Here is a 14,345-nt window from a genome sequence, read left to right as displayed (position 1 = left end):
ACGCGGCTGAAGGTTGGATTCGATGGGAGAGATGTACCAGTAAGTGGTCAAAAACCAAAGTGGAGAGTAGGGGGGTGGGTGGGGGGGCTGTATGTTAAACTTAAAAAAGAAGTCAGGATGGACGGCAAAGGGACTTTAAAACTGTTCAACAGAAAGAAAAGGGAACTGATGAAGACGCCTTCCATCACGAAGAAGAGCCGAGCAGGAAGCCCCGGGCCACAGAGCACATCAGTAAGTAGCACATCTTCTCTGATTTCCTCCTGTCCGTCACTTATACTGATTTCCTAGTCACTCAGTGTCTACTGCGCCAGAGAGGATGAGACTGCTGACTGTGAGATTGCAATACTTTGAGCAGATGGAAGCTATGGGTTGAAAAAGGCAGCCAGACAGACGAGTTTCAATACATATTTGTTATGAATAATTATGGATCAGCAATGACGGATTGGATAATCTATTGACGAGAAAAGTGAGAAATCTAGGCCTGCTTCAAATAGATGGCACGCTGTAGTAGGAGTCACTTTAGGCTTCTATGATGACTGTTGTTTTATCTTTTGCTTTAGTATTGGCCTATTGATAGAAAAGGTAATGGAATGTTTTTAGTGGGTTATTTCTAAGGTAGTATAGGCTATTGCAATCCTCTTGCAACGTCAGTCATGTTTCAAACGTGACTTCTGCTTAAGATGATGGTAAAACAATAGGAAAGAACATGCTGAAACGAGGAGGCAAAACCAGCTATAACCCATACTCAACGAGTCAAAGAATTAAAAAAGAGGAATCTAAAGCCAAGGGCAGATTGGACATACTACCCAACAAACCTAACGTTTGGCTCAAACAGGTACGTTAAACACTATTACTATTAGTTTAGTTTCACCACATTAAAGCTTCAGAAATCACTTGCTCTGCTTCATCAGAGTTAAAGTAACCATTAAAAGGTGTTCTTGAAGCAAGTATCCAGCACCTGCTGTAGTTGTCTCTATGGCACCTCCCACTGGCAAGGTCTCATGCACCTGCTCTTCCTGCTCCTGCACTGAGGCTATTACTAATAATATATATGTTCAAAACAATAGTTTAAAGTAACAGTTTAACGTAAGTGTATGCTGGATATTGTTAAGCCTAGCCCGTTCATTTCATGACCTTCATGTTATGTACATTCTTGTACAGCAGAAGTGTGGACATTTGACCAGTGCTTTCCAGATATGTATACCAAATTTCATCAAACTGTTTCAAAATCAATAGTGCTCCAAGCTGCCAGAGTTTCTCTATTTTAGTGAGCTGTTTTAGGGTGTGGCCAGCCTAGCAGAGTCAGGAAGTGTTACACAACACAGGATCTTGTGAAAGTCTCTGTTTATCTGTTTACCAACAACAGTCTGCTCAAGCCAGCGGGTTCTCCTCCTCCTGACCACCAGCTAAAAACATTGGTCACATTATACTCCCTATGTTGTGGTACTAGATGGCATGAATCATGATGGCACCCTACTGTTTATCACATGACCCCCCTCCTCTTCTCTCCCTCCTTTGTGTCACCCAGCTGTCTATTCTACAGGAGCAGCCTCGCCGCGATGCTGGAGACACCACACCCTCCGCTTCCTCCTCCTCCCCCTCTTTCTCCTACACTCTCACTCCCACTTCTGCTAGCCTCCTGGACCCCTCCCTCTCCTGCCCAGGGACCCCCAGCACCCAGCACAGCAAGCTGGCGGGGATAGGGGTAGGTGTGGGGGTGGCCTGCCCATCTCCTGTCGGCACCCTGAAGAGGCCCACGGCCCTCAGTCGTCACGCCAGTGCGGCGGGCTTCCCTCTCCAGTCCTGGGTGTTGACCAGGGGCCAGGGGAAGGGGGGCCAGTCCCCGAGCCCTTCCGCAGATGGACCAGAGAGCATGGCCATTGAGGTGGAGGACATCCCCTCTCTGCTGAGAGATGTGGCCCGCTTCGCCGAGGCCGTGGAGAAGCTGAAGGATGTGGTGATGGGAGAAGGTGAGATCACGGAGAGAGCGAAAGGCACATTGGCCCAATCCCAAATCAACCCCTAGAGTCTAGACTCTACCTCTGGGCACTCCATGGGCCTAATCCTAACTCAATTCATAAATACCTAGTGTAGGATTGAAAAGGTATACAGTATTGTAATGCTCTTCAGGCTTGGTGGATGTTTCACTATATTGAGGCTTGGGGTGTATTTGGGATTTGGTAATACACTCTCTGAATCATGGTGGTGATTCTTTATCTGTCCTTTATCAGGATATACAGTAGGAATATGAGATACTGTAGGGCCTATTTTAGGGGCAGTGGAGACAAACAGATATTTTTGTGTGTATATAATTGATGTTCCTTTGTTGTCGGGTGACTTGGGGTTTGGCTGGGTCGTGACAGTCTTCCATTGTTTCTTGAGTGTTATTGTTGTCTCTGTGTGGATGTCTGGAATCTAAAATACTCCTACATGATGCACCACACATTAGCATGCGCCCAGAACAATGCTGTTTTGACCCCCCCCTCCCCCTCTCCTCCAGTTCACCACGTGTTCCGTGTGGGAGGGGAAGGGCGGGGCCGTCTTTACTCAACCGACCCTGAGCTTCCCCTCTCTCTCTCTCTCTCTCTCTCTTTCTCTCTCTCTCTCTCTCTCTAACTGAACAACCAAGTTTCCGTGGCGTACACAGACCACAAGCAGGAAACCAGCTTCTTGTTTACTGCAGCCTCCAAGAAACTCTCTTCCCCTCTGCACTCGAAAAATGGTGCAACGCCTGTTAAACTCCAACAAGTTTTGGTGTTGTGCCAAAAAAACGGAGAAAACGCTCCTAGAAACTAGACCTAGAAATGTACGGGTCTAGGGATGGCAAAGGGGCAGGGATAAAAGTGTTAACTAAATCGTATTGATACAAAGTATTATATCGATTGTATTGCATTGATGGATTTGCATATGAGGAGTCAAGTCAAGAACATAAGACTGTCACAGCTCAGATGAAGGGTTTTTTTGCTGCCATGAGTCAGGCTATAGGGGACTGAACCGTGGCACAAAGTGACAGCAATCCACCCATGCAGGCAGGCAGAGAAACCTAAACAGGAAACCAAGATGGATTGCCTTTGACAGAGAGGCCTCGTTCCAACTTCCTCTTCTGATAGTCGACTGCATCAGCCTGACCCTTGACACCGTCAATCCAACGCGACAGTCTGCCTTCACGTCCGGCCTTGTGATTGTCCGCGTCTCATTGAATCCCCCCTCTGATCTGAATCTTATCACATAGATCATGACCAGGCCTTGACTTCCCCTTCCCTGAGTCAGATCCTGACCAAACACCAACAACCCAGCCCATCAGGATTCAAGTTGAAGATTTGTTTTCTGGTTATCTTTCATGTTCTTTTAAACATACGCTTTGTATGGAGAGGTAGTCCAGGAAGTAAATCTATATAATAAGCACGTAGTCGGCATGCTACAGCAGGATGGCTGTCCTTTAGTATCAGTTTCTAAAGGGAATGTGTCAGAAGCTTTAGCTAAGCATATCCTCTTTGTGACATGGGCCTTGAGGTCACGCCAACCTCTGTCCCCCATAAGACGTCATGTGCTGTGCTGACAGACAGAGGAGGGGGAGGGAGGGGGGAGAGATGGAAGGAGAGGGAGAAGAGACGGGGGGGGGGGGGGGGGGTGCCCATGTGTCTGTCTTGTCTGACTGTCTACGAGAGGAGGAAGTTGGAGGCAGACGTGTCACTGCTGACATCAAAGCAGATCTGAAACGGGGGCAAACGTTCTCTGCTGTCCATCCTTCTGACTAGATTGTCAGTTTTTCTGTGTGACTTATGTCTGATGTGTCCCCACTCAGGAATTCCCTATGGTCTTAAATCCCCCCTGTCTCACCTCTCAACCTCTGCTACTGTGACTAACAGTCAGTCACGACACAGTCCTTAAGGAAATTCCCTTGAGTTGATTGAATTCGGGCTTAGATTCCATTCCGTGACTGGTGCTGGGCAGATGTCTTGGAAGTAGTGAGTCTTAAAAAGGATGAACTGCACAGTATTAATGTAATTTCCATTGTGCAGGAGGACATGGCCAGTATTTGAATTAGACTGGAAGAGGTGGATAAACCCATCTCTCTGTATGCATAGCAAGCACTCTGTATGGTCACACAAGCAAGAGAACTGTCTGATGCTGTGGTGTGTTATGAGGTGTACAGGGTCCTAATTGTGTGTGTGTGTGTGTGTGTGTGTGTGTGTGTGTGTGTGTGTGTGTGTGTGTGTGTGTGTGTGTGTTCCTTTGTCTGACCCAGTCTTTGCGTGGTGTAAGAGGTTCAGGGTCCTAATCGTGTGTGTGTGTTGTAAGAGGTTCAGGGTCCAGTCTGACTCTGCCCTCTCTCTGTGGCCCCAGACAAACAGGAGAACCGGCGGCCGCTGGCCCATGAGTGTCTGGGGGAGGTTCTGCGGGTTCTGCGACAGGTCATTACTACCTACCCGCTGCTCAACACCGTAGAGATCCTCACTGCAGCTGGGAAACTCATCTCTAAGGTCAAAGGTGAGGAGTTTGGAGTGGCTGGGCCAGCGATGATGGCTGAAAGTGTCAATGATTTTAATCAAAAGAAATCGGTCACAGTTTTATAATGAGCATGAGTTGTGCCTCTAACCTCTTTTTTTTATTTATTTTTTTATTTCAACCTTTTCATTTCTGTTGCATTTACTGTAATGACTCATCAGTCTGCATCGTGACATGAATGAAAGTAAGAAAGTGAATGACGTTACGTTCATAATCTTAATTTCAGGATTTCACTATGAAGTTTGCAACGAGGCGGGAAAAAAGGACTTTGAGAAAGCCATTGAGACTATTGCAGTTGCCTTTAGTAGCAAGTGAGTATCTCCTACGTAGTTCACCGCTCGCCCCCTTCTCCCCCTCCCGTCTGAGATGAGTACAGCCATGAGAGCGAAACAACATTTCACAGTATTTCCTGTCACAGGTATCTGTTCACCGCAATACTCCAGGTGTTAGACTTGTCCCAGTGTTAGAACACATATTGTCGCCCCTGACCACATGGGACACACCACCCAGTATACCAGTGGACAATATGTGTTCTAACACTGGGACTGTGCCAATACAGTGTGTTGTGGGGGGGGGGTGTTGTGTAGAAAAAAAAAAGGAGCTCTGTGATAAAAAAAATTAACAAAAAAACATGGAGAGCCATTTGCATGAGGCTGAGCAGAAAACAGGAAGTACAGCAGTGGCTTTGTTTTCTTCGTAGAACAGAACACGAAACCAAAACGCCGCCATTTGGTGCCTGCTGTCTGAACAGGTTCAGATCAACAGACAAGGAGCACGCTATTTTATTCTCTGACAGGATGTGCCGTATAAGGAAGGTGGAGAGAAATAGGTCTATGATGCTGTGCCCGTGTGTAATGGCCTCTCTGTTCTGTCTCCTCAGTGTGTCAGAGCTGCTGATGGGGGAAGTGGACAGCAGCACCCTACTGTCCCTGCTGCCCACAGAGAGGAGCAGGGTGAGTGAGTGAGAGAGAGAGAGAGAGAGAGTGTGTGTGTGTGTGTGTGTGTGTGTGTGTGTGTGTGTGTGTGTGTGTGTGTGTGTGTGTGTGTGTGTGTGTGTTGTTGTGGCAGGAGGTGTGACTGTCTCAGCTCTCAGAGAGGATGTTTACAGGGCAGTGAAGCCAGGCACGGTGTGTCTTTATCTCTGCCTGTTCAACCCCCCCCCCCCCTACACACACATACACACACAGCCTCTGAGACTCCAGATAACACACAGCTCCTTCCAGCCTATTCATCACTGGAGCTCAGCCACTGGCATGCAGGATTCATCAGACGAGGCCTCCAGACTGTGGCTATTATGACCCACAGCCTGGGAGCCAAACACAATAATATACCCTGTGGTTTTGAGGGTTCTCATTAGAGAGGCTTAGCGTAGTGAAATACATCCCCAACCACGTTCAGTAGCGCACCACTTGGCAATGAAACACTGGTGGTATCTGGTGTTTCCTAAAAATAACCTGTATAATTTGCCGTAGACAAAGTGCTGAACACGGTATCTCTCTGCTTGAATGATATTGAACGTTGTAATGAACTAAGGTCAAGACCAGATCTGTTTATTTAGCTTGTTGATAACTAAAACCTATATATATATATATATATATATATATATAAAAATATATTCTATTACCAGTATGCACACCTTGCCCAACCTATTCTATTACCAGTATGCACACCTTGCCCAACCTATCTGAAACCCCTAACTCCTCTCTGTATGGGAGGCCATCAGAGCTATAAGATGCCATTGAAGTGTCTAATCAGTAACCATCTCCCTCCCAACCCTAGTCTATGGAGAACCTGTATGGGGCAGCAGGACAGGGGCCGGAGGGAAGCGCGTTCAGGAGTGACCTGCAGGACCTCGGTAAGAAAACCATCTCTCTCCCACCTGATCCTATACCACACACTCTCTCTGGATCTCTTATCTCTTGTGTGTGTGTGTGTGTGTGTGTGTGTGTGTGTGTGTGTGTGTGTGTGTGTGTGTGTGTGTGTGTGTGTGTGTGTGTGTGTGTGTGTGTAGCAATGAGGGCAGAGGAGGTGGACATCATTCTGCAGCGTAGTGAGGGTGGTGTAGACTCTGCTCTGCTCTACGCCAAGACCATCTCTAAGTACATGAAGGACCTGATGAGCTACGTGGAGAAGAGGACCTCACTGGGTGGGTTGACCAGCACAGTGCAAAGCTGCCTGTGGACATAATGACCTTACAGGCCATTTGGATGTTTTACTGAAACGACACATTCATTTTCACATATTTTGTAAATCATGCAGAGATGGAGTTTTCCAAGGGCCTACAAAGACTGTATCAGTCCTGCAAGCACAGCATCACACAGGTAATCCCTGCTTTACAGTGTAACAGCGCGTTATTCACTCTCAACCGAATGATGACATCCAGTTTAATACATTCAGATGATGACGATGCTCTTTTTTCATTCTTTCCTCCCTCCCTCTTGCCTGGTCTCCTTCTCTTGTCTCAACCTCTCCTCCCTGTCTCTCCCTCTCCTACCTATCTCCTCCCCTCCTCCCTGTCTCTCCCTCTCCTCCCTGTCTCTCCCCCTCCTCCCTGTCTCTCCATCTCCTCTCCCCCTCCTCCCTGTCTCTCCCCCCCCTCCCTGTCTCTCTCCCCCCTCCCTGTCTCTCCCCCTCCTCCCTGTCTCCCCCCCTCCTCCCTGTCCCCCCCCTCCTCCCTGTCTCTCCATCTCCTCTCCCCCTCCTCCCTGTCTCTCCCCCCCCTCCCTGTCTCTCCCCCCCCTCCCTGTCTCTCCCCCTCCTCCCTGTCTCCCCCCCTCCTCCCTGTCCCCCCCCTCCTCCCTGTCTCTCCCCCTCCTCCCTGTCTCCCCCCCTCCTCCCTGTCCCCCCCCCCCTCCCTGTCTCTCCCCCCCTCTCCCTGTCTCTCCCCCTCCTCCCTGTCTCCCCCCCCCCTCCCTGTCTCCCCCCCCCCTCCCTGTCTCCCCCCCTCCTCCCTGTCCCCCCCCCCCCTCCCTGTCTCTCCCCCCCTCCCTGTCTCCCCCCCCCTCCTCCTTGTCTCCTCTCAGCCCCACATGCCCTTCTACTCCATCTACTCGTTGGCTCTAGAGCAGGACATGGAGCAAAGTGTAGGAGTACAGCAGGCCACCTCCACCCTGCAGACACAGACCTTCCTACAGGTACACACACACACACACACACCCATACCCCCCCTGCACCAGTACACAGCCAGATCTTCCTCTAATTACACGAAATACAAGACTGAACTCTCTATGTTGTTAATAATTATGGTGTGTGTGTATCTGTCCCGTACCTTCAGCCTCTGATGCAGCGTAAGCACGAGCATGAGAGGAAACGTAAGGAGATCAAAGAGCATTGGCACCGAGCCAAGAGGAAACTGGTGAGACATCAACCTTCCTCTGTTGATGCAATACGGTCATGAACAACATGTTTTATGTGCCCTCATTCGAACTCCCCACCGTTATTGAGTCTCACATTGACATAACACTCCATAGGACTCAGTGGTGTTTGTACTAATCTCGTGCAGCCATACCCCAAGGTTAGGTTTGTAGTAGGTCCCAAGGCCACCCACCAAGAATTGAAGAACCTGACCTAAGAAAAAGGGACGTCAGATGAAAAGACAACAGTAAAAAGTCTCCCTTCTCTTTAAATCCCATACAACCATGTGTGCGTCTGTGTGTCCCGTGGTCAGATGGAGTGTGAGGCTAACCTGCGGAAGGCCAAGCATGCGTACGTTGCTCGCTATGAGGAGTACGACAAGGCCAAAACAGCCACTAACAGAGCCGAGGAGGAGGGAGGAGGATCCACAGCCAAGTCCCTGGACAAGAAGAGACGAGTGGAGGAGGAGGCCCGCAACAAGGTTCCTTTAACAGCCTACAACTCCCATCACCCCCCCCCCATATCACCTTCACTGCCTATAACCCCCATCACCCCCCCCCCATATCACCTTCACTGCCTACAACTCCCATCACCCCTCCCCATATCACCTTCACTGCCTACAACCCCCATCACCCCCCCCCCCCCCATATCACCTTCACTGCCTACAACCCCCATCACCCCCCCCCCCCCCATATCACCTTCACTGCCTACAACTCCCATCACCCCCCCACCATCACCTTGACGTATACACATATTGGTAAATTTGAGTGAAAGTGTTGCCAGGTGCCTGGTGGTCGGGGCTGTCTGGGACATTGGCCCAGAGTCGCTAACGTGTTTGTCTCTGTCCAGGCGGAGGAGGCGGAGGCCACCTACAGGACGTGTGTAGCAGACGCCACCACCCAACAGCAGGAGCTGGAGCACATCAAGGTGACCGTGCTGAGACAGCTGCAGGAGGTCATCAAACAGAGTGACCAGATACTGCGCTCGGTCAGTACACACGCACAGGCACACGCACACTGCAATTCAGCCATGGTCAATCGTATAAAGTGTCCTCCTTTCCCTGTCCTCTCTCTCCTGATGTCCACAACATGGTGGAAAGGTTAACCACTTTATTCAAGATACCTGATATTACCCGTAGACGTCTTCTAAACGGCCGTCCTTTCCCCCAGGCCACCATCTCGTACTACCAGATCATGCACATGCAGACGGTGGTCCTGCCGGTGCACTACCAGACCCTGTGTGAGAGCAGCAAGCTGTACGACCCGGGCCAGCAGTACGCTGCCCACGTCAGAGACCTGCAGCTGGCAGCGCAGCCTGATATCCAATACCAGTTTGAGCCCTACACCGCCACCGCAGCCTCCAACCAGTGAGTGGCGCCGGCGAGCTCCACACCACAAAACCTCACAGCACTAAAGATGTTCATTTAGATCTCAATGGTTGCTCATGATACCAAAAATGTTTTATTCGATACTAGCATTTCCTGAGCACCCAAGGTTGCGTCTCATCGTGTTCACAGTAAAAGGATTGATAAATGGGGGGATTGCATAGATTCAGCTACGCTTGCGTTGTGTTGCCTGTCCACTGATGACTGTACCTGTCACCTCAGGCAGGCATCTCGACCGCGTAACGACAGCTTCAACACAGACCACCAGAGCACAGCGGAGGGCTCCCCCAACACTGGAGAGACCGGGGCCGGGGATGGGGGCACCACCGAGGACTCCAGAAAGAGTGTGTAATGGATAGTGGATACCATATCAATGCGGTTGTTGACGCTGTGTTATCATTCAGATATTTTATTTGTTTGTACACATTTCAAAGGAAAACAAAACAACAGTTTGCTGTGTTAATACAATTCATGTATGTTCTAGTTTGCATTTGGGGTGTAATCCATAATATTCCAGTATTTTTATTGTCCATGGTATTCTTGTCTCCCCCTCTTCCAGGACGAGGTCACAAATCGTGGGGTTCTACAGTGAGTGACACAGACAGTGTAGGAATGGACGGAGGTCTGGTGTCTCCTGCCACCAGTACAGGTAATGGGAACACTCTCACTGACATGCTTCAGTAGCCACTGATGAGACAACCTTTTCAAGCAGAAAGCGACATATTCTCCTCAGACGCTTCAGTTTGTACTTCCTCAGTGAAAACCTTTGTTCCCGTTTGGTGTTGTAACCGGAGGCAGTTTGTGTGTGCTCTCCCTCTGTCAGTCTTGGCAGAGCTGTGTGTGTGTGTGTGTTTAAGGTTGTGTGTTGTGTGTGTGTGTGTGTGTGTTCCAGGGGACATCAGTAAAATGCCACGGACCGCCTCCACAGGGACCATGTCGTCCAATGAGGATGCAGATGAGAAGGATGGGAATGTGGCCTCTTTTGAAACACCAAGTGAGAACTGAGATTGATCCTCTCTGTTTGATGTTCGTGTCTCATTAACTGACACAGGGCTAGAAAGGAGACATGTCATTGTCAGTGATTCAAGTCTCAGTGGAACATTTTGTTTTGAAAGCTGTCAATATAACGGTATTTTCAAGTGTGTGTGTGTTTGTTTATGATGTCTCTTCCTCTACAGACATCAACGGTATGGAGCCTGAGATCTCGGTCCCTACCGGTCCGTTCCGGAATATCGGCCTCTCCAAAGCCGCCCAGACTCACCGGCTGCGTAAACTGCGGACACCATCTAAGTGTCGGGAGTGTGACAGCTACGTGTACTTCCAGGGAGCGGAGTGTGAGGAGGTGAGAGGATGCTCCAAGCCTCCGTACTCTCACCAATGTGTAGAAAGCAAGGAGTTCTGATATGTGTTAATTTCAGCCTTTAAAGGTCCTGTATGTAACATTCAAGCTTTCTAAAAGCTTGCTAATGGTTGTAATTAATATGTAGCGATGACTTGGTAGCGATCAGGGAAATGAGATCCCTTGAAAGAAATGTTTCATTTTAGGAATGCTGCTTTGGGCCTTTAAACAGTATATAGTCATTATAAAACCTCATTCACACAAATAAACTCAGCAACTCACAGAGTGAAGGGATCCTAGCACTAGCAGATGATCTGACAGTGGCTGTCGGCTTTTAAGTTCCTCCTTTCTACTGGGCAGAAACAATAGACTGTAGTGTGCCTGCATGATGAGATAGTGTGCTTCTGTTTTTTTCTATAGGGAATGAGACTTTATCATTGGTTATCTCTATAGGGAATGAGCCCTAATCATTGGTTATCTCACCTAACTTCTCTGTCCTCCCCTCTGCAGTGTTTCCTGGCGTGTCATAAGCGTTGCCTGGAGACGCTGGCCATCCAGTGTGGCCATAAGAAGCTGCAGGGACGTCTCCAGCTGTTTGGTCGGGACTTCGGTCAGGTGGCCGGCGGCAGCAGTGACAGTATCCCCTTCATCATCACCAAGTGCATCTCAGAGATAGAGAGGAGAGCACTGAAGATGAAGGTGAGGAAGAGGGAGATGAAGGAGCGCGTTTGTGTGTGAGGAAAACGTATGTGTGTGTGTTTTGTCTGTTATGGTGGTTAGGTTGATGGCAATGAGTAGTGTGATGCTGATACCCCCCTACCCCTCTCTCTCTCTCTGTCCAGGGTATCTACAGGGTGAACGGAGTGAAGACTCGTGTGGAGAAGCTATGTCAGGCGTTTGAGAACGGAAAAGAGCTGGTGGAGCTGTCTCAGTGTTCCCCACATGACATCAGCAACGTGCTTAAGCTCTACCTCAGACAGGTATACACACATACACACACACACACACACACACACTCACTCACACTCTCAAGATCAAGACAATATTGGCAACAAATCACTCTGGAAGTCTTATTTTCTAATCAACGTAAATATAAAGATAATGACCCTCTCCTCCTCCTCCCTCCCCTCCTTCTCCTGCTTATCAGCTCCCAGAGCCCATCATGCCCTTCCGCCTGTACAACAGCCTGATGGGCCTGGCCAAGGAGAGCCTGCAGACTGAGGACGAGGCCCAGGGCGGGGATACCACGGGAGGGGAGACGGGGACAGTGACAGTGACAGGGACGGTGAAGGGGCCTGATCTGGTGGACCTGGGCCCAGACACTGACCCAGATATCCTGGTCCTGGTGGAAAGGCTGAAAGACCTCCTGAGAGAGCTGCCCAAAGCTAACATAGCCACGCTGCGCTACATCGTACGCCACCTGCGCAGGTCAGCAGCTCAGAGGAATGATAACCTTGTTTGAATATGCCACATAGCTACTTTACAATGCAAAAGCATACACATTTTGAATAAGAAATTTGATTAATTCTCCCGAAATGTTCTCTGGTTGATGTTTTTAGCTGTACATGTAAAATAAATGCCATTTAGCCATTGCCATTTCTCTTTTATCCAAAGCGACTTACATTGCAGTCTATATGGTATATATGGTCCCAGCAGGAATCAAACCCACAACCTAAACGTTGTTAGCACCATGCTCTACCAACTGAGCCACAGAGGACCAAAAGGCATGATTACATACCAATAGACCGGAATTATATTTACATTCATTACATTCAAACCAGAAAATACATTTTATACTAATACCATTTCACAGGTCATCATAAATGTAGAAAGATTCATGAATGTAGCTGTCAACTGGTATAACTTGCAATAACCTCTTCCATATATATGCCATTTAGCTGACGATTTTATCCAAAGCGACTTGCATTGCAATGAGTGCATACATTTCAGTATATATGGTCCCAGTGGGAATCAAACCCACAACCTAAACGTTCTTAGCGCTATGTTCTACCAACTGAGCCACAGAGGACCTTATTCCTCATGTCATCCCCGTCCCTGCCCCCCTCTCTCTCTCTCTGGTCAGGATTGCGGAGTTGGAGCAGGACAACAAGATGAGCCCCAGTAACCTGGGTATTGTGTTTGGCCCGTCCCTCATGAGGCCCCGCCCCACTGGGGCCACCGTCTCTCTGTCCTCCCTGGTGGACTATCCCCACCAGGCTCGCATCATAGAAACACTCATAGTCTTCTACACGGTCATCTTCCAGTCCAAAAACTCCAAATCCTCCAGCACCACCAGCTGCACATCGTCTACATCGTCGTCCGCTCAACAGGTGTGTGTGTGTGTGTGTGTGTGTGTGTGTGTGTGTCACGAGAGAGAGACACACAAACCATATTTGTACTTTTTCAATGTTGGTGTCTATTTCTAAGCTAAATGTGAGCTTATCTGCCATACAGAAAAGTAACAACATGTTAACACACATCAGTATTGGAACACATTGATTTGCTCCACACTTAGAGGCCAACGAATACCAAAGTCATGAACAGTTTGAGTTTAAACTCAAGTTCCCCATATTATGAACCAGTCTTTGTGTTGATGTGTCTCCCCCTGCTGGTTCAGAGCGGCGCTGGGGATAGAGGGACACCAGGCGGGGCTGATGGAGAGGAACAGGAAGGCAGTGGGGAGCAGAGTAGAACAGACTCTGACAAGATGGAGGAGTGCTGTGGTAAGAGAAGTTGAAGAAATTATGCAAACTTTTTAACCATTCTTGGTGATTCTCATCGAGAGAAAATTATTTTTTCAGAGAACACACACACAACTGATCTTTATATACCTATGCGACGTATACCTATGTAACATACCTATGCGTCCTCCTCCATCCAGGCAGTTCCCAAGGTTCCCTGGGTTCCAGTGAGCAGCTACCAGACTCTGACTCAGAGCTGGACGAGACCGGCAGGAGGACCACATCAAAGGGTCCCTTCAGTCTGGTCAAGCAGGAGAGTGAGGTCAGCACTGAGGACGATCAGCTGAGCTGCAGGGACAGCCTGGACCTCTCCAATCAGTCTCTGAGTCTGCCCCAGACTGACCCGGACCCGGACCCGGACCAGGACCAGGACGCAGACCCAGACAAAGACCAGGACCAGGAGAGGCCCAGAGCCTCTGATGTGGACCCCCCTGCCCCCCCAGACAGCGAGCCCCCAGATATGGAGGTGACTGAACAGGAGCTGAGCACCTCCCTGGCTGAGCTCAACATGAACCAGTCCAACAACTATGTGCTGGGCCTGGCAGGTCAGCCCCTGGGACGCCTGTGTGGAGGGAAGCTCACCCTGACCAGGGATAGGGAAGCAGAGTTTGTTTAAACACGATGTGTGTCCAAACCACACTGAAAGGCTTGTATGAGATTTTGTATTCTGGCACTTTTAAGTGTACCAAGATTCTTATTATGTTTTACGTTTTGTGGATGTTACAAGGTATCCTGGTTTTATTTTTAATATTACTGTATACATTGATTGATGCAAATTTGTCTTAAACAGTGTTTTACATTGCTCTCAAAAGCTTAAATAATGCTTGTCTAGTAGAGAATTAATTCAGGTATTTAAAGTGCTGCTGGTTTTATTTCAGCACTAAAAATTTAAAAATGTATCTTTGCATGTGAGTGATTTTTATAAATGTCAATAACAACGCCTTGCCTTAATTTGTATGTGTGGTTTCAGTGTAATAGTAATAATAATAAAGGGATCATTCTATTTTAAATGTTTTAT

At 48.7% G+C, this 14,345-nt stretch overlaps 1 protein-coding gene across 2 annotated transcripts; it reads left to right on the top strand.

Moving 5' to 3' along the window:
- Positions 1–40: 40 nt before the first annotated feature.
- arhgap45b (Rho GTPase activating protein 45b) lies at positions 41–14,341 on the top strand. 2 transcript variants are annotated; one of them, XM_083671942.1, is made up of 23 exons: positions 41–231; positions 1,529–1,970; positions 4,348–4,491; positions 4,736–4,820; positions 5,390–5,462; positions 6,289–6,364; positions 6,521–6,655; positions 6,769–6,830; positions 7,533–7,643; positions 7,784–7,864; positions 8,177–8,344; positions 8,713–8,850; positions 9,033–9,229; positions 9,470–9,591; positions 9,807–9,896; positions 10,140–10,241; positions 10,426–10,589; positions 11,097–11,285; positions 11,429–11,566; positions 11,734–12,014; positions 12,670–12,916; positions 13,204–13,309; positions 13,468–14,341. In XM_083671942.1, the coding sequence occupies exons 1-23, from the start codon at positions 118–120 to the stop codon at positions 13,941–13,943; spliced, it is 3,741 nt and encodes a 1,246-aa protein (XP_083528068.1). In that variant the 5' UTR covers positions 41–117; the 3' UTR covers positions 13,944–14,341. The 2 variants fall into 2 exon arrangements, with proteins under 2 accessions (XP_083528068.1, XP_083528067.1); XM_083671941.1 differs by lacking the exon at positions 41–231 and adding an exon at positions 561–835.
- Positions 14,342–14,345: the final 4 nt, after the last annotated feature.

Source organism: Argentina silus (assembly GCF_951799395.1).
Source record: "Argentina silus genome assembly, chromosome: 6".
Lineage (NCBI taxonomy): Eukaryota > Metazoa > Chordata > Actinopteri > Argentiniformes > Argentinidae > Argentina > Argentina silus.
The sequence above is the reverse complement of the archived record's forward strand: the minus strand, read 5'-3'. Positions and strand labels throughout refer to the sequence as shown.